A 24311-nucleotide genomic window follows, 5' to 3' on the forward strand; every position below is an offset into this window, starting at 1 on the left:
CAAAATCTGCAACAATGAAAATATCATATTGAAGCATATTTTACAACTAAGTAATGCTGGGCCATCTGCTAATTTATATTAAAAATAGAAAAAATCTTTTTCGCTATTGTGTAAATTGGGATGAAAATTTCTTCTTCAAATTAAAAAAATAAAAACAGAAATCAAACGCATTTTCAAAAATGTTTCGTTTTTTTTTTTAAAGATCATTTTCTGTTTTGCAATAATTTTTATTATTTTTCTAAAATTTTATTCATTTTTATTCACATTTGATTAAAATAGAATGCCAAGTGAACTAAACTGCATATTTTTACATCAACTTCGTTCTTGCATTTTCATCGAGAATTTAACACAAAGTTGATTGTAAAATCTGTGTTGTACCATAAAGTACTTCCTGAGGATGTTTTTCGCTGTTTACAAAATGGACATTTAGGTTTCAAGGATGGATCACACGTACTAGTCATCCAACTGACTTTGATGATAAGTGATTGAATCAACTTTTTCACTAAAAAAAATCCACATCAAATGACAAAGAAAATAGAATTAGAAATTCTCAATTCGTCCACAGTGAGATACAGATCAGAGGGGGAATGTACTAAATAAACCAGGTTTTTTTTTTTTTTCTTTTGTTTCTCCTTTTAGTTGAGAGTGGCATAAAAAAAAAATGTATAAATTGATGCGACAAAAATTTTTTAATTTAATTAAAAAAAAAAAAAAGAAAGAAAAAGCTGGACAGTAAATTAAAAAAAAAAATAATTTAAAATACTATTTTTTCCAGACAGGTCCACAGTTTAAATAATTTCAAAGTTTATTCATATGTGTCTGAGGAACCTTTCCACCTTTTCAAGACATCACTAGGACAGGAGTCTTCAAAGTTCTTGAAGCTGGGGGCCAGTTCTTTGATTTATACTGTTTTGTTCATTAACTTTGATTTTTAATGAAACTGATCTTCCAAAACCTAATTCTTGTAATAATTTTATGAACAAAAAGAAAAAAACACCACAAACACTATTTTCACATATTTCCATTTAAAAAATTTTTCATGAATATTTTTACGTTTTCAATAAGAGCTCTGCGGGCCGAATTCAAGATTTGGCAGGCCGGATCTGGCCCGCGAGCTATAGTTTGGAGACCCTTGCTCTAAGAGAAGACTAACTCATGTAGAAGACCCACTGCTCACCTGAGCTGAATATTTTGAGCATTTTGTGCATCAATAAAAGTTGTCATGGTAAACTTTTCATGTGTTGTTAGTATTTAACCCTAACCCAACTTGCTTAACAATGTGTGTGTATATATATATATATATATATATATATATATATATATATATATATAAGAAAAGAAATCAAGACTGTAAATTAAAAATTTACAAGGAAATTTATTATTCGACAGAATACCCCAAAATAATTTTATTCTGATTAAAATTTGGGGGGGAAGTATTCTGTCAAACAATAAATTTTCTTGTAACTTTTTAATTTACAATCTTGATTTCTTTTTCTTATGACAAGTTCTACTTCCTATCAAAGTGGTATTAACCTTTTTTATCTGGTTGTGGTTACTAAGTATTAATATTTGTCTGATTACTAAGTATTAATATTAATATTAGATTTAAGTTTACACTCGCTTTTGTCTGGTAAACTTTTCATTCCTATTGCCTAAATTGTATATAAGAAAAATATTCTTATTCAATTATATTTCACTTTTTTTATACCAATCCTTTAATTTATGAAGCTCAATATAACTACAGAGCATATAAAAATAAATGACAAAAAGTCTATGTTGCAATATTTTGGAGTTGTAATGGGGTATGATCCCACACAGTCAGACGATTCTATTTATAAACGATGCTGCTAAGAACTGACGAATCAAATTAATTCACGTTCTGCTACCAACCAATCAGAAACCAGAATTGCTTCATAAATATTAAACCTTTTCTGGAGCAATTTCACATGTTCTTTTCCCGGGTTTTGACACGGTAAGAATATTTTGTTCTGTGGAACTGTCTACTACAAACAAGTCACCTCCCAGGACTTGTGTGTAACAGCGAACCATTTGAAACTGTTCTGAAACTCAAAATGGCTTACACTTCTAGAGTCTATATTCCAAATTTTAAGATGTTGTTCATCTTACTATTTATTTCTTTCAGCATGCTAAAATATTCAAATATATTATTTTTGAACTTATTTTCAATATCTTCCTGAACATTTTTCTAATCTCATTGTCTTCATTTTCAGATCATTTTATTTTTATTTTTTTATTTATATTTTTTAATCTATTTATATAAGTATTTCCAGACCCCCCCTTTTTTCTCCACTTTCTCTTCTATCTTCATTATTTTTTCTTTCTTATTTTATTATTGGCTCTTCTTCTATATAATTATTTTATAGTGGCGTATATTTTTAAAACATTACCTACGTATATATTACCCTTGTGTTGCACCTACTTTGAATTACTTTTTACCATTTTATCCTATTCTTTAATTTTCATTTCATTTCTAAATGTCATTAAGCTATTTTTTTTTCTATATTTGCATCTTGTATAATTCTGGCCCTTCTCTTCTGATGAAAAGCATTTAGCTTCGAAATGGCATGGCTTAGAGTGGGTTTTTCTTAGATTTCCCTTTAACTTTTCCTTATTGTTCTGATGATATCATAAAGTTATATATAACTTTTATTCCTCGTCTTTCATTTAATATTATATATATATTCTTTTATTTTCAGAAGTTAAGATAAGCCATCAGTACCATCGGTTTCAAACCTGATACTAGGGAACCGCTTTAGTTCCCAATATCAAACTCTCTTCAGCTGATCGGCTGAATATGACACGACATAGATCGGCTGAAGAGAGCTTGATTTTGGGACCTAAAACGGTTCTCTAATATCAGGGTTTTTTCGGGGTTTTTTTAACACAGGAATCACCACATTATCAAGACCAAGAGGCCACTCAAGGATAACGGTTAAAGAGTGTACAGTAGAAATTGGACAATATAGTAATCATTAGTAATGGAAATTCAGTAAATTTGTTAACTTATATGGAACGGCTCATCAAGAACTTGTTTACGTTAGACTTGACGACAACCATATTGTAGTCAGCCGGAAAGCAGGAAAACGGAAGACAATTCCACAGGCGTGCAGTTCTAAGAAAGAAGCTTTGTTCATGGAATCTACGTTTAGGTTTAGCCACAGATAAAGAGTGGGGGAAATTATTGATAGTGTTTTCAGCTAGACAAGTGTTTCTTGTGAAAGTTTGGCGAGGGGGGACCATAGACTGAAGCTCAGTCGAACACTTTCCATGAAAATAACGATACAGCAGAGACAAACTCGCAACATCTCTTCTGTGAGATAGAGGTTGCAGGGAAGAGAAAAGGACATCTCCTACGAGGCCACAAAGTCTATTTTGAACTCTATCAAGGCAGGACAAGTCAGTCCTTTCTAGCAGCTCCTGCCCAGATGTGGCAACAGTACTCCATCCTTGGACGTACCTGGCTCTTATATAGATAGAGAATTGCATCAGCAGTGAGATATCTACTGGATCGATAGAAAGATCCCACCATTTTTCCAGCGGCCTTGGCAACAGATTCTAAACTTCTGAAAATAAAAAATATATAAATAACGCTCTTATTTTGAAAAATTTTTTCTTTATAATAGAGTACTCTGCTGGAATTCTTTTTTCCCCAAAATATAACCAAGTGTGTATATATATATATATATATATATATATATATATAAATAATACAGTCAAGCTATGCTGATGAGCTGTAGAGCAGCAAAACATGTATACGCAGAATACTGTTTTTAAAAAAGTAAAATAAAAATTATATCTATCTATATATCTATAAAAGTGAAAGTGTCTGTGTGTCTATGTACATTTCCCTACACAATAACTCTGTCAATTTTCAGTCTACAGACTCGAAATTTGATATACAGGGTATTGAGATTTGGAAAAATCTTTGTAATCTGTTTTCGGCCAAAAATTTGGCTGTTAAGGAGTCCAAGTTCAACGATTTGACCTTTAAGAACTCTACCAAACTCCTCAGACAACTTTGGGTCTAAACACTTGAAATTTTGGATATAGGTTCTTTGGACATGGATCTAATTTAATAACTAGATTTGAACCCAAAACAATAAATGTTAAGGGGTCAGAAGGGGGGTCAAATTTTTAAAAAATTTGACCGCTTCAGTCTCTACCAATTTACTCAGACAATTTCTGGTTTAAACATTTGAAATTTTACATAAAGGGTATTCAGAGATAGGGTAAGCTTTTTAATCAGTTTAGGCCGAAAATTTGAGTTACCAATATTTGTATGTATGTATGTATGCTTGCATGTCTGCCTAAAACTTTGACAGATGTGACGGATTTTTACAATATCAGTATCGTTTTGAAGTCAACCTTTCAGGCGACAAATATTGAAAAATTGGCTAAAAACATTAATATCTTCACCTTCAACTGGGCAATTTTCTACAGGGGGGGTCGTTTTTTCGCCGAATATTTTCGAAAGTAATCCCCTCCTTTCGATTGTCTAGCCTTAATTAAAACCTATGTCACTTCTGGTTTGGCAGTGGTCGTAACAGCAAAGGTCATGTTTTTTTTCCATTCTTTTCCTTCTTTGTGGTACGGGTTCGAACCTGCCTTCCTACTACCACGTTTTTTTTTTTTTTTTTTTGCTTAACACACACACACCGCCAAACACCCGGGCAACGCCGGGCTGAAATGCTAGTAATAGTATAAAGATAAACTTGCGTTTCTGCGTTTCATTTCAGAAAAATTTTCTTTTTATACATTTTTATAATTACATCAGATTATTCACTAAATTAAAATTTAAACAAAAAAAAAAACTTCAACTATAATATTGGTGTTCATGAAAACTTGTACGACGTGCGATAGGGTCTTAAAATGATGAATGTTGTTTGGATTTTTAAGAGGAAAAATTTTGCATTTCGAACAGCAATAACCATTAATCGAATTCATTCCATTATCAACTAGGAATTAAAACCCCAAAATAAATAAAATAGATCAACCACAATCAAGGGTGACCGAAGGCTCCGTTTCCATTAGTTACTAAATTGAGATGTAAGGGAGGGTGCTACTCCTTTCCAGATTTGTTCCACTTAACCTTAATCGTCACCTTATAATTCTGAGTGTTTAAATGGAAGCACCAAGTACCATTGCTTTTAAAGTATTTGATACGACTCAACCAAGGACTGAACCCCGGTCTCCTGGCTCAGTAGCAATAACTCTAAACATTTAATTCAAATAAAAAAAAATTGGCTTGTTTTTAACGACATATTTTTTTAGTTATTTAATGCCAAAACTAAATAACTATTATATAAAATCCATGAAACACAAGTTGCTATTTTATGCATAACTGGGAGGAGAGGAGAGGATTTGGGGGTTCATACCTTTCCCAAGAGAATTACTATGTAAATAGATTCAATAGGAGTGAAATAATTTTATACATTTTTATACATAGGTACTTCTATTTTTATAACAAGACGTTCAGCATCCCGTTGCTTTAAGACGATCTTTTTTTAAAATGGAGGTAACGATGGCTTCTGCTGATTCAATGCACCCATCAAACTTTGATCTTGTGAACGCGTCACCTCCAATTAATATCTGTGGCTCATCAAGAAGGCAGACACAACCAGGATTTCCTTCAAATGCTTGAGAAACCTAGAAATAGTGAGAAAATTCTCATTAAAATTCATAAAATCACAAAAATAGTTTTTTGTATAATAGAATGAGAAAGTTTTAACAAGCATCATTTTGTTTTTTATTTTGAACTTGAAAACCAAGGAAAATATCGTTAAAAGCCATCGAGTAGATGCAAATATTTTTTTTTAATCTTATTACTTTTGTCCTAAATATTTGACGGCAGACGCAACCAGGATTTCCTCCAAATGATTAAGAAACCTAAAAATATTGAACCATTTTTTTTTTGCATAATTGAATGAGAAAGTTTTTAGAAGCATCTTTTTTATTTATTTTAAATTTGAAAACCAAGGAAAATATCGTTAAAAACCACTGATAAGATGCAAATATTTTTATTATTTTCCAACTTTTGTCATAAATCTTTCATTTATAAAAACTTCTTTCATCAGAGACATTTAGTTTTGAAAAAAAAATAAAGATTTTCATGAAATGGAATCATGTTATCTTTTCTAAGGTGACAATTTTATTGTTCCACTTTGTACGACAGAAACGCTCAAAATGTCTTTGAGGAAAGGATTTATATTTTAAAAATTTATGACAAAAGTAAAAAAACAAACATGCATCGCATCAATTAACAGTTTTTAAATTCAAAAAACAAAAATATGCTTCTAGAAACTTGACCATTCTATTCTATCTATTAGCAGGGCATGTGCTCAAAAGTTCTGACTAAGGTGTTCAAACAAGTCAATACGACAACAATAAATATGTTTACAGACTTAAAAACACTGGTGGGAGAATGAAGAAATAAATGTCGTTGTTACACGAAAAAGTGAGTTTGAATTATTCTTTGTGTCTTGGTTTCATTTGCGATGTATCCTACTATGTGTTGGGTCCCATCTGTAAATGTATGTGACGTCACATTATTAGTAGCTTTTAAATGATTTTTCCTTTATTTTCAAATTAAAATTCTATTTTCTTGTATTCAAAACATTGTAATTTTCTATTAAAATAAACATGTAGGTACTTGGTGCTATCAAATCAGGCCGTCTGAAGATGCTGGCTTCTTGACCTAATTTGCACTAAACTAGGCACAGCCAAAACGAAAGGAGGGAGTAAGTATTTTTTTTGACAGAGTCTTTCTTTAAAAAATCTACCAAAGACCAAGTAATTATTCAATCAATACGAAATTTTCATTAATTATTAAGTGAAGAATGAACTTTATAATGGTGTACGTTTTTTTTCGTAATCGATATATATATATATACTAGCAGGATGCCCAGCGTTGCCCAGGGAAACTACTTTCATTTTTGTCCCCATACATGACGTCATCTGCTATTATATCATACATAATATATATGCTATGAAGTCATTCTGGACAAACAGACAAGAATACGGATTTATTATAATAGATATATATATATATTTATATATATATATATATTTGCCTACAAAACCCTCCCTTCTTTATTTGTAGGTGCAAATATGCTTAAAATAATCAGCCGAAACTGAACAAAATATATTGTATTGTGGGAAGGATGAGGAGTGTAGATAAAACAAAACAAAAAACATCTGTGCACGTATCAGATTTTATGGTTGAAAATCCGAATTTTGAATCTGTTTCATTTTTCATCTTTTGTGTGTTTGAAATGTGAAATTCGTTGGATATGTTAATAATAATTATTCTTTCAGATTAGCAAAAAAAAAATAAATTATACATTTGCATTATTTTTATGAAAAACACTACTTTTAAATGTTTGAAAAAAATAAAAATTTTCTTTTAGTGAATGCAATATTGCTAACATACCACTAAATAGAAAATGCTTTAAATAATCGATACCAAAAAGAAAAAAATCGATAAATAACTGCACATTTTGCTAAAAATATGATAATTTTTTTCAGCAATTTCTTGTTTAATAACCTATGGTGGCCCAACTGTGATACGAGATGCAGAAGTTATTTTCAACACATACGAAGCCTAGCATTCCCAAAATTGTCACCAATCTAGTACTGGGAAACCTCATTGTTGCTTAACTTCATGGGTTATGTAGGCAACAAATATATATATATACTAGCAAAAGTACCCGTCGTTGACTGGGTTCAAAAACAGCCTACAGAAAATGGACTCTGATTTATGAAAGTATGATAGGTTATGAAAAGGAAGGGTTGTAAAGAGATAGCTTCGAATTTAGGGGTATCAAAACCAAAGCAAAATATGATGAAAGTAAAAATAAAATAGATAAACTCCATAATTTATTATACCATACCTGTTCACACTGAAACACTTATCACAATATTCTGTGGATCTATATTAAAAAACCTTGTTAAACTTTGTGACATATTTCCATTCTATGGAGGTCAGGCGCAAACGAACACCCCCATAATTTTATTATACCATATTTCTTCAAACTAAAGTATACTTACGCAGATAGATATGAAAAGTCTTTATTAAAGTTTGTGCCTATTTCCATTCTATGGAGGCCAGGCGCGAACGCAGACCCCACAATTTTATTATATCATCCCTATTTAAGTTAAAACATACTTATCAAAGTATTCTTATGTACATCTATATCAAAAACACTTGTAAACGTTTTTTTTTTTAATTTTTAAATTTTTTATTTCCATACTTTGTGGACCAGGTGTGCACGCAGACCCCACAATTTTAATGAACCACCATTCTGCCAGATCAAACATACTCATTTCTGTGTCTTGATACATCTTCTATCATTATATGTAATCAGTTTTTTAAAATAGTCAACCATATAGGAGCCTATTCGTGACCAGACACACATACACACATAGACATTCAGCTTTATATTATATATATATATATATATATATGGCACAATCACATTGACACACCGGTTCTCGCCAGATCACTGAAATTAAGCAACATTGAGCCTGGCCAGTACCAGATGGGTGACCATTTGGGAAGGCTAGGTGCTATATGTACTGCGCCGAGTAATAGAAATTTCCAGGTTGGTATCTGGAGGCGCATTAATTCACTGGGAGAGATGCACCCCCGGTCTTCGTTAAGACATGCATCTAGAAGAAGGTAACTCTGATGTAAAAATCTGCGTTGTGTTTTGTCTTGTGACAGTCATCTGCACTGACAAGGATTAGCAGTAAGAGCAAAAAATTGTGGTTGGTTCTACACAAAGTCTTCACCACAATAAAAAAAAATCATCTGTGTGGATTTCCGAACAACTTAGTTGTTGTGGTGGAACCTCATACACCAAAATCGATGGGAGAGTCCATTTATATGTACGTATATCTCGCTTATGAAAAAAGAATTAAACCCTTCATTTAATCATCAAAGCAAACGTTAAAAATACATGGCTAAATATAGTTTATTTATTCCCCTCTCGACATCCATACTTAATTTTAAACTATCATTAAATTTTGATTTTTATTAATTTTGTTATGCAAACTTACAGAGTGATATGAAAAGTTGGAATCATTTGAAATCCAGGAACTTATTTTATAATATTTTTGCATATTCTTATAGCAAATCATCTTAAATCTAATTTAGACTAAAAAAAAAAATAAATTGGTTCAAAAACCTTTTTAATGTTTTAGTGATTGAAACAAAAATGATGGTGAATGATGTGGTTTTGGAAATTTTTTAATTTAAAATTCTATTAAAAATAGTAGAAAAAGTCTTATATTATTCTGCTTTTCATGAGTAAATTCAGGTTTTTGTTTTTCTGGAAAGAATAATGGATTCTAATAGATTTTAATTCGTTTTAAAAACAACAACAACTTCGTTTTCCTTTTACTTTTTGGCTGTGCCTACACTAAACATTGAAATTTTTTTTGCTTTTTGTTTTGTTTTTGTTTTTTCACTGTGAAACTCAAATTATGCTCTGCAAAAACAAAAACAACTTCCTCTTTAAAACAACCAAACAACAAGATTAAATTTTTGAAGATATGGTCAAAGTGCTGTTGAGTACCAACTAAAAACTTATAAAAAGTTGATTTTTAGGGGTATTCAGGTTTGTTTTGGACAAATATCACATTTAAAATTGTTGCAAACAAGTAATTTTTAATATATAAAGATGTTTTCCCTGTTGTTCTTACTGGTCGCCAGTTTTGTGCTTGTCATTTACAACGATACAAATCAAAGCAAACATAATAAATTGGATAATAAATATCTTTATATCATAAAATCTACTTGCCAGCTAAAATTTTAAATGTGATATTTGTACAAAACAGACCCTAAAAACCCAACTTTTTAAAGGTAAGTTTTTGACTAAAGAAATAAAGGACTTTTTAAAATTAAATAACACGAAATGGGTTGATATGCTATAAAGCAAAATAATTAACCAAATTATATATGTATTTAGCATGATCGGGAAAGATTATGATTTTTTTATATATATACAGGGTGTCCACAAAGTATGGCTACATTATGCAGCCAGACTTTGTGGGCACCGTGTAGATTATGTAGCCAGACTTTGTGGGCACCGTGTAGATTATGTAGCCAGACTTTGTGGGCACCGTGTAGATTATGTAGCCAGACTTTGTGGGCACCGTGTAGATTATGTAGCCAGACTTTGTGGGCACCGTGTAGATTATGTAGCCAGACTTTGTGGGCACCGTGTAGATTATGTAGCCAGACTTTGTGGGCACCGTGTAGATTATGTAGCCAGACTTTGTGGGCACCGTGTAGATTATGTAGCCAGACTTTGTGGGCACCGTGTAGATTATGTAGCCAGACTTTGTGGGCACCGTGTAGATTATGTAGCCAGACTTTGTGGACACCGTGTATATATAAAACAAAACAGTGCAAGGGCGATAATCCAGAGTTTGAAATGCGCCTAGCCATGATGAGTAACTTCCCTTTAACAAGTTCTTTGTTATTGCTGTTGTTTGCACAGAGTCAATACAGATTATGCCTCAAAATTGCCTGGTCTGCATGAAGTCCGCCTTATTAACTGTAAATATTTCTTACAACAGTTTACGACAGAAACAGCTTACCGACAGTTTTGTGTTTGCGAACGTTGAGGACCGTTTCCAGTGAGGAACAATTTTTTTTTTTACTCACATTCGCCCCTAAAAAGTCATATCGTCACTTGAATGTAAAAGGGCTGCTATTAGTAACCATGCTTAGGAAAAATTAACAAGATGTTGGTTTATGTTACATTTAAACTTCTGCATATCAGTACAGTAAGGGTAGCAGGAAGGGAATTCCAGTCTAGCTGTTCAAGGGAAGAAAGCTTTCTAGCATTTAGAGATCTCAACAGTGAAGGGGTGTGATTTTGTTGTTAGGTGAAATTAGATTTACATATAGAGGTTACATACAACACAAACAGATAAATGTACTTAGCTTGATGTTTTTTCGAGCGCACCATGATGGCTCAGCTAGCAGAACAATGTCTTTACATCAAATGAATTTGGCGTGCGAAGATTATTATCTATTTGAGAGGTAGTAAGAGGGAGGGTCTGCCTTAAGACCTCAGTGTGTTCTTTTGAACAGTCGGTCAGTAGTTTTATTATTTCCTTTCTTGTATTTAATTGGAAGGAAAATTTTTGATTTCTTTATTCATACTAATTTTAAAACATACAAACTAATTTCCCAAAAGTAATGAATGCTAGAAAATAGGTACACATTTTCCAATTACTCTATCGTATATATATTACGTTATATATTGTATATGCATTACGTTATATATTGTATATGCATTACGTTATATATTGTATATATATTACGTTATATATTGTATATGTATTACGTTATATATTGTATATATATTACGTTATATATTGTATATATATTACGTTATATATTGTATATATATTACGTTATATATTGTATATGCATTACGTTATATATTGTATATATATTACGTTATATATTGTATATATATTACGTTATATATTGTATATGCATTACGTTATATATTGTATATGCATTACGTTATATATTGTATATATATTACGTTATATATTGTATATATATTACGTTATATATTGTATATACATTACGTTATATATTGTATATATATTACGTTATATATTGTATATATATTACGTTCTATATTGTATATATATTACTTTCTATATTGTATATATATTACATTATATATTGTATATATATTACGTTCTATATTGTATATATATTACATTATATATTGTATATATATTACGTTATATATTGTATATATATTACGTTATATATTGTATATATATTACGTTATATATTGTATATATATTACGTTATATATTGTATATATATTACGTTATATATTGTATATGCATTACGTTATATATTGTATATGCATTACGTTATATATTGTATATATATTACGTTATATATTGTATATATATTACGTTATATATTGTATATATATTACGTTATATATTGTATATGCATTACGTTATATATTGTATATATATTACGTTATATATTGTATATACATTACGTTATATATTGTATATATATTACGTTATATATTGTATATATATTACATTATATATTGTATATATATTACGTTATATATTGTATATATATTACGTTATATATTGTGTATATATTACGTTATATATTGTGTATATATTACGTTATATATTGTATATACATTACGTTATATATTGTATATACATTACGTTATATATTGTATATATATTACGTTATATATTGTATATATATTACGTTATATATTGTATATATATTACATTATATATTGTATATATATTACGTTATATATTGTATATATATTACGTTATATATTGTATATATATATTACGTTATATATTGTATATGCATTACGTTATATATTGTATATATATTACGTTATATATTGTATATATATTACGTTATATATTGTATATATATTACGTTATATATTGTATATACATTACGTTATATATTGTATATACATTACGTTATATATTGTATATATATTACGTTATATATTGTATATGCATTACGTTATATATTGTATATATATTACGTTATATATTGTATATATATTACGTTATATATTGTATATATATTACGTTATATATTGTATATATATTACGTTATATATTGTATATATATTACGTTATATATTGTATATATATTACGTTATATATTGTATATATATTACGTTATATATTGTATATATATTACGTTATATATTGTATATATATTACGTTATATATTGTATATATATTACGTTATATATTGTATATATATTACGTTATATATTGTATATGCATTACGTTATATATTGTATATGCATTACGTTATATATTGTATATATATTACGTTATATATTGTATATACATTACGTTATATATTGTATATGCATTACGTTATATATTGTATATGCATTACGTTATATATTGTATATATATTACGTTATATATTGTATATACATTACGTTATATATTGTATATATATTACGTTATATATTGTATATATATTACATTATATATTGTATATATATTACGTTATATATTGTATATATATTACGTTATATATTGTGTATATATTACGTTATATATTGTATATATATTACGTTATATATTGTATATACATTACGTTATATATTGTATATACATTACGTTATATATTGTATATACATTACGTTATATATTGTATATACATTACGTTATATATTGTATATACATTACGTTATATATTGTATATACATTACGTTATATATTGTATATACATTACGTTATATATTGTATATATATTACGTTATATATTGTATATATATTACGTTATATATTGTATATATATTACGTTATATATTGTATATATATTACGTTATATATTGTATATATATATTACGTTATATATTGTATATGCATTACGTTATATATTGTATATATATTACGTTATATATTGTGTATATATTACGTTATATATTGTGTATATATTACGTTATATATTGTATACATATTACGTTATATATTGTATATATATTACGTTATATATTGTATATATATTACGTTATATATTGTATATATATTACGTTATATATTGTATATATATTACGTTATATATTGTATATACATTACGTTATATATTGTATATACATTACGTTATATATTGTATATACATTACGTTATATATTGTATATATATTACGTTATATATTGTATATACATTACGTTATATATTGTATATACATTACGTTATATATTGTATATACATTACGTTATATATTGTATATATATTACGTTATATATTGTATATACATTACGTTATATATTGTATATACATTACGTTATATATTGTATATACATTACGTTATATATTGTATATACATTACGTTATATATTGTATATACATTACGTTATATATTGTATATATATTACGTTATATATTGTATATATATTACATTATATATTGTATATATATTACGTTATATATTGTATATATATTACGTTATATATTGTATATATATTACGTTATATATTGTATATATATTACGTTATATATTGTATATAAATTACGTTATATATTGTATATATATTACGTTATATATTGTATATATATTACGTTATATATTGTATATAAATTACGTTATATATTGTATATAAATTACGTTATATATTGTATATGCATTACGTTATATATTGTATATATATTACATTATATATTGTATATATATTACGTTATATATTGTATATATATTACATTATATATTGTATATATATTACGTTATATATTGTATATATATTACGTTATATATTGTATATATATTACGTTATATATTGTATATATATTACGTTATATATTGTATATATATTACGTTATATATTGTATATATATTACGTTATATATTGTATATATATTACGTTATATATTGTATATATATTACGTTATATATTGCTAACGTAAGCAAGATTACACTTGAGATGGAAATCTGGAAATAAACATGTTGATAAAACAAAAACAAAATTGGGATTCATACAAGCCGTGCACATTTAAAAAGGTTTTGGAATCTCCAACAAACCCGGCAAGCAGCAAAATCCCACACCTACACTGTAGAGATCCCTAAATACCATAAAGTCTTCTACCTTTTTCCCTTGAACTGCTGTACTTTTGAATTCCCCCTCCCCCAGACCCCTGCTTCCCTGACTGTACTGACATGCAGAAATTCAAATGTAAACAAACATCTTGCTGCCGAACTACATAAATAGCGTCCCTGCAAATCTAGTCACAAATAAGTGTCCCTGTGCCTTGTTTGGGGTGAAACATCAATAACAATTTTTTTTTAAACCCTAAAAACAGTTGATATGCCATAAAACATGAAGAAATCTTTTCCAAAAAATGTGTTTTGAAGTTAAATAACCTCCAAATAGGGTTGATATGCCATAAAAAAAAAAAAGGACGTGGCTTACAGCAGATTGAGATGAGCTGACATTAACAGACAAACACAGCCTCGACAGAAGACTAAGGTGCAGACGTTAACACTTAGACGGATGTTTTCCACGATGGTGTCACGCACATACCCAGAGTCAACTAATACATACAAAATGTGTCGGAATTTGTGTTTTTGTACTTGCTTTTGCATTGTTTTTTTTTTTTAACCTGTGCTCGCCTCCTCCTGTTAACCAAGTTGCATGTCAGACCTGTCCACTATGGGTGACTGTCAGGAGTATGAGTTCCGAGACTATTATATTATAGCTACAGTAAGGAAAGGTTAGACTTATTCCTTTAGACTTGTGAACCTGTGCTCGCCTCCTTGGCAGTCGCCTATGTGAGAGAGAGATGATGACATAGTTAGAAGGGAAGGAAAGAAGATGAAAGACCATGGAAACAGCGTTTCAGCTGGTGATTGTTGTCAAGCAAGAGGGAGCATATGATTGCACAGCAGTATCTCACTCCTGATGCAATTCTCGATATAAAAGTTAGGTACGGCCAATGATGGAGTACTGTAGACACACCTGAACAGAAGCTGCTAGAAACAGCCTATCCTGCCGTAACAGAGTTTAAAATAGACTTTGTAGCTTAGTGGGGGGGGGGGCCTTTTCTCTTTCCTGCAACCTCTTTCCCACAGAAGAGATGTTGCGAACATGTCTCTGCTTTATATATATATTATTCCTTAATTGGAATTTTTTATTTTGAGATGAGCATTTTATGTTAATTTTATTTTTATTTCGGACTATTAGTCTCATCTTTATTAGTTGTTTTTTTTTGTTTTTTTTTTTTTAAATCTCTTTTTTTTTTTTTTTTTATTGGTTCACAACGTTTCGGCCAACTTCCTCTGGCCTTCGTCAGGTGGTAACCGCGACGGATAGGAACTTCGAATCTCCTAAAAATGTGGTGAGACGACAATAACTACGGATGGCAGTGTTGGCTGAGATTGCAGTTTGGAGATTCGAAATTCCTATCCGTCGCGGTTACCACCTGACGAAGGCCAGAGGAAGTTGGCCGAAACGTTGTGAACCAATAAAAAAAAAAGATTAAAAAAAACAAAAAACAACAACTAATAAAGATGACTAATAGTCCGAAAAAAAAATAAAATTAACATGTCTCTGCTTTATCGTTATTTTCATGGCAAGCGCTCGTCTGAGCTACAATCTATAATCCCCCTAGTCAAAATTTCACGAGAAACACTCATCTAGCCAAAGCCACTATCAATAATTTCCCACACTCTTTTTTTTTTATTCTTAGTAAAATTCTGCCTTGACAGTTCAAAATAGACTTCAAAGGAGATGCCCTTTTCTCTTCCCTGCAACCTCTTTCCTACAGAAGAAACATTGCGAGCCTGTCTCTGCTCTATTGTTATTTTCACGGCTGGTGTTCGTCTGAGATCCAATCTATGGTCCCCCCCCCCAGCTAAACTTTTACAAAAATCACTAGTCTACTTGAAATTGCTATCAAAACTTTCCCCTACTCTTTATCTGTGCCTAAACCGAAACGTAGATTCCATGAACAAAGCTTCTTTCTTAGAACTGCACGCCTGTGGAACTCTCTTCCATTTGCCTGCTTTCCAACTAACTACAATTTGATTGTCTCCAAGTCCAATGTAAACAAGTTCTTGATAAACTATCCCCCTAAGTAATCCAATTTACAAAATTTCCACTACTTATGTATACCCATTAACCCTTATCCTCGAGTGGTCTCCAGACTTTGATAAGTGGTGACTCCTTTGTAAAAAAAAAAAAAGAATCATACCTAAAATGTCCTTGCTTGCCACATGCAAGAGTAGAAACAACAACCAGAGGATGACAGATCTTGATGTTGAATCCTTCTGAATTTTCACCAGAGCCCTGTTAGCCAAGTTGCATGTTAGACCTATCCACCATGGGTGACTGTCAGGAATATGATTTCCAAACAGCATAGCTCTGAGACTATTATATTTTTCACAGTAAGGAAAGGTTAGACGTTAAGATGTGTTGTCACTGCTCCTATGAATATGTTAGTGTTGGGACAATTAATCACTCAGAAAAAAATGGAGCATTTTGAGGTATCGGAATCAGGAAAATTTGTGGCTATTTTCGATGCCAAAAACGATTCCTTCAAGTGTAGTTTTTTTTTTTTTATTTGATTTTATTTGAAACAAATTTTTCCACTGTTGGTAGTGATGATAAAATAATAAATATTTATTGATTTTGAACTAATAGTAAAATCAAAATCTATCAATCATCCCTTTACAAATGTATTTTTGTGCTTGAGAAAATATCTGCACATTTTACATGCGTTTTTTAATCAAGAAAGATAACAACTGTATAGTTGAATATTTAGAGATTTGTATCGGAATCAGGAATTGCATCGGAATCAGGAAAAATATTGGAATCGTCCCATCACTAGAATATGTAAGAATACAAGGTTCATACAGATTTTCAAAGACTTTTTAAGGCAAAATTCAAATTTAAAAAACAAAATCTGATATATAAAGAACTAGCATTTATGCCCGGCGTTGCCCGGGTGTTTGGATGTGTATGTTGAGCAAAAAAAAAAAAGTGGTAGTAGGAAGGCAGGCTCGAACCCGTACCACAAATGAGGAAAAGAACGGGGTAAAACCTAACGTTTATGCTGTCACGACCGCCGCCAAACCGGAAGCGACATGTTTTAAAATTAAGGCTAGACAATCTAAAGGAGAGGATAACTTTCAAAAATATCTGCGAAAAAAATGACCCTCCCCACCCCGTAGAAAAATGCCTAGTTGAAGGGGAAGATATTAATGTTTTTAGACAATTTTTCAATATTTGTCGTATGAAAGGTCGAACTTTAAAACGATACTGATCTTGGTAAAATCTGCCACCTCTATTGAAAGTTTAAGGCAGACATGCAAACAGACATACATACATACATTTATATATTGGTAACTAAAAATTTTCGACCCAAACTGATGAAAAAGCTTGCCCTATCTCTGAATACCCTTTATGTAAAATTTCAAAATATTTAGACCAGAAATTGTCTGAGTAATTTGGAAGAGACCGCAGAGGTCAATTTTTTTTTAACTTTGACTCCTATTATGGCCCCTTAACATTTATTGTTTTGGGCTCAAATCAAGTTATTAAGTTAGATCCATATCCAAGGAACCTATATCTAAAATTTCAAGTGTAGACCCAAAATTGTCGGAGGAGTTTGGTAGAGTTCTCAAAGGTCAAATCATTGAACTTTGACCCCTTAATCGCCAAATTTCTGGCCAAAAACCGATCACATCGATTTTCCCAAATCTCAGTACCCTGTATATCAAATTTCGAGTCTGTACACTAAAAATTGACAGAGTTATTGCATAGGGAAATGTACACAGACACACAGACATGTTCACTTTTATAGATATATAGATAATATAATAAACCAAAAAAAACTAATATTTGAAAAACATTTTAATAATATTTATTTCGATTTTGAATTTCACTTACACGACATTGGGTAGTTTTATGATAAAGAGGCGTAACTCTTGTATTGAAAATATCAAAGTAATATGATGCAATTTTAGAATGCATTTATTTCGATTTTATTTTGAATATTTCAACACAAATTTTTTTAATATTTCGACACAAATTTTTTTAATATTTCGACACAAATTTTTTGAATATTTAACACAAATTTTTTGAATATTTTAACACAAATTTTTTGAATATTTCAACACAAATTTTTTGAATATTTTAACACAAATTTTTTGAATATTTTAACACAAATTTTTTGAATATTTCAACACAAATTTTTTGAATATTTCAACACAAATTTTTTGAATATTTTAACACAAATTTTTTGACACAATTTTTTTGAATATTTCGACACAAATTTTTTGAATATTTAACACAAATTTTTTGAATATTTCGACACAAATTTTTTGAATATTTCAACACAAATTTTTTGACACAATTTTTTTGAATATTTCGACACAAATTTTTTGAATATTTCAACAAAAATTTGTTGAATATTTCAACAAAAATTTTTGCTGAATATCAAGAATACAATTTTCAAGCTTTTTTCAAAACAGTTTCCATATTTCCAAGGCCTTTCAAGGTAATAATGTCTCATTGCTGCAATGTTGCATCTCACACTTGAGAGTATCCTGTACCTGTACAAGGCCACTATTCGCATCTATCACTAGTCTCTCCCTCTTGGATAGAGTTAAAAAAAAAAATCTCTAATCAAATAGGTCCAACCCTTGTCCTACCGTCGCAATGTTATATCCCTGTGCCTGTTTTACAAATATCTTAATGGAACGTGCTCTGATGAACTCGTACTTGTGCCTCCTTGACGTACATATCCCTGACAAATCTACTTAGCAACAAAATTACACCCCTTCACTGTTGAGGTCCCTAAATGCCAGAAAGCTTACTCTAATAGCTTCTTCCCTTGAACAGCTAGATTTTGGAATTCCCTGCCTGCTACCTGCTTCTCTGACTGTACTGATATGCAAAAGTTTAAATGTAATGTAAACCAACATCTTGTTAATCTTTCTTAGGCATGGTTCTAATTAGTAGCCCCTTACGTCCAAGTGGCGATAATACGCCTTGTGAGGGGTGAAGGTGAGTAAAACAAAAAAAGAACAGACTTTTTTTTTTAGCATTTTTTAAAACTTTTTTTTAACATTTTCTTTTTTAACATTTTTTTTAAACATTTTTTTTAAACATTTTTTTAAACATTTTTTTTTACATTTTTTTAAACTTTTTTTTAACATTTCCTTTTTTAACATTTTTTTTAAACATTTTTTTTACATTTTTTTTTAACATTTTCTTTTTTTAACATTTTTTTTTTAGCATTTTTTTTAGCATTTTTTTAGCATTTTTTTTTAGCATTTTTTAAAACTTTTTTTAACATTTTCTTTTTTAACATTTTTTTAACATTTTTTTTAGACATTTTTTTTTTAACATTTTTTTTAACATTTTCTTTTTTTAACATTTTTTTTAACATTTTCCTGAATGATTTGATCACAAAGCAATGACATTGTTTACCTGTGGAGTATATGCGAAAGGGAAAAAAAAGGTACCGTTTAAGGCTAGGTTATGGTTAGAAACAAGAACAAAAAAAAATAGGTAATATACGACGTACCGGGCGTATCTACATCGCTCTTTGGGAAAGAAGAAGGAAAGGATGGCTAGCTCATTTATATACCCGAAGGACATCTTGGGAAGGCAGTACATGATGGGAGAAGCTATTTTTTCTTGTCTCTTCCTTTTTTTTTTGATAGGAGGACATAAAAGCTGGGAAAAATTCCCTGCATGGGACAAAAAGAAAAGAGTCGTGAACATCTTCTCTTGAAAAGTATTTTGTGTTGCTGACTTTCAGATTGTGCAGTGTGATATTGGTGGCAAGAAGCCAGGTGTGGTCGATTGGAAAAGAAGAGTGCAGAAACGTGCTGTTATCGAGCGAGTGACTCACTCCTTCCCGAACCCCAGAACCGAACCCTAATCGTAACCTCACATTACCAGAACAAGAGGAAGTGGAGGAGCAGGGGTTGGAGGTCATCTTACCTGAGAATATTTCCATTTGTGGCTTTTGACAAAATCTGGCTGAGGTAGGTTCGGTAACAAATTATCTAAAAACTCCATTAACACTGGTTTCATGGCTTCTTTATCTTCTTCCAAATGTTGGATTGCATACGGCACGCTCGTGTGGACCAAGAGGGACGCGCCAACCAATTTCTCATCTAGGAAGAAACAAATGTGTGAATCATCATCAGCAGCAGCAGCTGTAAGAGAAGGGACGAGTAATGAAAGTGAGAGTAGATATTAACTTGCTGCCCACCTCAGCAAGATGTGACACAAGGTCGGAAAGTGAGGATGTCCAGCCAGCGCCCCTAAAAAAAGTGGCACTCTGGCCTCGCAAAAATTGCCTGGAGGATCCCTATCAGCATTTCCCAGTAGGGGCGCGTCAGGCAATAAGCAATAAAATTACCCCACCCAAAAGCCAAGTGGCAAAGTCTGGAAGGATGTATATCCTAGGTAATATCCACGCAGCGTACCTCAGTTCAACAGGTATAGGGCCAATTCCTGGCCCTGCACCTGTTGAGCTGATGGTCAAGAACGAATTTTTGACTGGTACTTTCTACCCTGTCTCCAAGCAACCGAAGTATCAAGGAGACTCATCCTTCAACATAAAAAATAATGGGAGGGTATGAAAGAGTATGTTAAGGTTTTTTTTTTCATCCAAAAAAATTAACTGAAACGGCAATTGAAAACATCCACCAGAAATCAGAATTATCTAACATATCTCTGGCCAGGTCTTTATTTAACCCTCTTTCTCTGGAGTTTATTTTTATCATCCCACCCCCTGTGTTTTCCTTGGCCTTCCACTGTAAACTGAACCTGCTACCTCAACTGTCCTACATCTACTAACCAAAGAACTATAATCCATTCTTTCAGCGTGACCATACCATCAAAGTCTCCTGTTCTGCATACATTTCTGTATGCTGTTCAGATTTAATCTTCTTTTCAGCTCATCAGAACAATGAAAATTTTAGTATTTATATTGTTATATTTATTTTATTTAAAAACAAGTGTGGCACAATGAAGGTCTCTTTTGCGGGAGTTGAGGTTTCTACATTAATAAACCTTATACCTAACTTCTGTTTGACTGTGCTTGTGGGGAACTCATCATCAAGGCCTACACTAAACAATGTTTAATTGTTATGTATATTTCTTTCTCTCTCTGTGTTTCACTTTTTTTTCTCTTTCAATGAAGAGAGGAAATTTGAATTTTAATTGCATTGTTTTAAACAGTTGAAGCTTGGATCTTGTACACAACAGAAGATGGTCGCATGCTAGCGATGCATATAGTACTTTTGCACCGGTTGATGACAGACGGTCAAGAATGGGTTCCAAAGTTAAATGCTCCTTTTAATTGTTAAAAATAAATATTTAAATTTTTATTAAAAAATGTCTCATTCATTTATTCTATTTGTTCAATTTCAGTTCAAATTAAATTAATAAAAAATTTTTTTTCTGAAACTTTTAATGAAATTTTAGAATGCTAAATATTCCATAATTTGTTTTTATTATTAAATGAATAAAATTATTTTTTTAAATTATTTTTCTGAAACTCTCAGTGAAATAAACTAAATTTCATAAAAAAATTTTAGAACGCTAAATAATAGTCCATAATTTGTTTTTATTATTAAATGAATAAAATTATTTTTTTTTTAATTATTTTTCTGAAACTTTCAGTGAAATAAACTAAATTTCATAAAAAAATTTTAGAATGCTAAATAATAGTCCATAATTTGTTTTTGTTATTAAATGAATAAAATTATTTTTTTTAATTATTTTTCTGAAACTCTCAGTGAAATAAACTAAATTTCATAAAAAATTTTTAGAATGCTAAATAATATTCCATAATTTGTTTTATTAAATGAATAAAATTATTTAAAAAAAAAAAAATTTTTTTCTGAAACTTTCAGGCAAAAACACTAAATTTCTAAATTTTTCAAATAATTTTACAAAATGTTTTAAATGATAAAGCCAATCATGTTCTGCAATGCAAAAAAAAAAAAAAATTCAACACTATGGGAACTGAGTTTTCCACACACAGAGGACACACAGACACAAAATAAGGACCTTAAGCTAAACACAGTTATCAAGAGTATATTCTCTACAGTGCAATGTAGACTACAATAGATTGTGGTATAAGTCACTATGGGGAGGCATGTGAGGCTTCCTGCTGATATACCCTAGTGGGTTCTTCAGCAAGAGCAGGCAGTCCATAAATTTCATTGAAAAATGGGTAATTTTACCGATTTTTCAATGACATTTTCAGTGAACATTTGTTGATTTTAATTTATTCCCAAGCAATGTTGGGCCTCCCTGATGGTAATACCTAAAATTAAAAAAAAAAAAAAAAAATTCATTATATGAGGTGGGGCAGGGGGAGGGGGTCAAATGGAAATGGCCATTTTTTATAATTTAAAGTTATCAACACATACATACGTCTTTTAATGTTATCCTGTAAAGGAAACTAACTGATTTTTTTCACAGAATTATTTCCCTTATGCCAACTCGAGTGATGTGTGCATGTTTGTCCAAAGAGAGGAATGGGCTGGGCAAAGACGAAACAAGAGTGGGGAGGGAGAAATGTGAAAAAGAGATAAAAGTTATGTTACATTTTTGTTCTTATATTTAAAGGAGGTGGTGTTTAATTAATACTGCTGGGGAGCCATGATTTAATATACTGTTTTGTTTTTATATATTAAATCCTCAGTTTTTCTAGATCAACAATTGATGATTTTACAATAATATTAAAACTAGCATAAATTATTGGAAGCAAACTAATACAGTGATTGCAAGAGATAAATTGACCTACAAGTAGCAGAATTTTCCAACAAAAAACTTGGGATAAAAAATTGTGTTTTTCTTGTTTTTATAGCTTTAAATGTTGAAAAATATTTAAGATTATATACATAGGATGCAACACAAATTTTTTTTTATTCAATTTTTTTTAACAGTGATATTTAGTAAATTTTATTAAACATTTTGTTTTTACTGTAATTAATCATATCAAATTCCAAATCTATTTTGATATATTTTTCTTCATTAAAATTGAGAAAAGATTTACACAGCGTTAGATAGTCTGCACAAAATAAATTTCAGCATTACAATAAAAATACATTACTTATGTTGCACTCCATATATACATTATATTGCAATATTTTTTAATATAAAAACAGGGTATGATCACCGAAAGTTGGAAGATTCTACTTATAGACTTATGGTGATAGAAACTGACCAATCAAATGGAACCATCTTCTGCTAGCAACTAATCAGAAACCAGAATTGCCCTATAAAAATGTTGAATCTTTTAGCATTCTGGCACAAAATTTTTTGTGTCAACACGAGAAAGATCTTTTGCTCTTTGCCTGCAAAATGTTAAAGTCCAGGACCTGTACAGAACAGCTACCCACTGATACAGGACTGGTAAATCATAAATTCTTCTGAAATTAAACATAACTTTGAATTCAAGACATTATATTTTAGGTTGGTGCAAAAATAATGTTTTTTGACGTTTAACTTCATGCAAAAAAAAAATGACATTATTTTTGCACCAACCTAAAAGATAATATAAAAACAGCGTTTATAAGATTTCATGTAAATGTGGGAAACTTTACAAAGGTGAAATCTGCCGCCCCTTCAAAGTGAGACTAGAAGAACACCGAAGAGCTGTCATACGCAGAGAAATCGAAAAATTAGCCGTAGCTGAACATGTGTGGAAGAAAGGGAGTAACCATTCCCCAATGTCAAAATATTGGATCCAGAAGATGGCGG

General features: G+C 30.2%; 1 protein-coding gene across 2 annotated transcripts in view; it reads right to left on the reverse strand.

Annotated features, from left to right (window-relative positions):
- Positions 1-670: 670 nt before the first annotated feature.
- The window catches only part of LOC145252432 (renalase-like), a 40657-nt gene continuing 17016 nt past the window's right edge, over positions 671-24311 (reverse strand). For both annotated transcript variants that reach the window (XM_080111828.1, XM_080111829.1), the window contains exons 6-7: positions 20529-20704; positions 671-5667 (exon numbers count right to left, since the gene is read on the reverse strand). In XM_080111828.1, coding sequence (XP_079967954.1) covers positions 5494-5667; positions 20529-20704 — 350 coding nt within the window. In that variant the 3' untranslated portion in view covers positions 671-5493. The remainder of the gene's footprint in view (positions 5668-20528; positions 20705-24311) is intronic.

This window comes from Euprymna scolopes, chromosome 29, assembly GCF_053919585.1.
Source record: "Euprymna scolopes isolate OS-2025 chromosome 29, ASM5391958v1, whole genome shotgun sequence".
Taxonomy (NCBI): Eukaryota; Metazoa; Mollusca; class Cephalopoda; order Sepiida; family Sepiolidae; genus Euprymna; species Euprymna scolopes.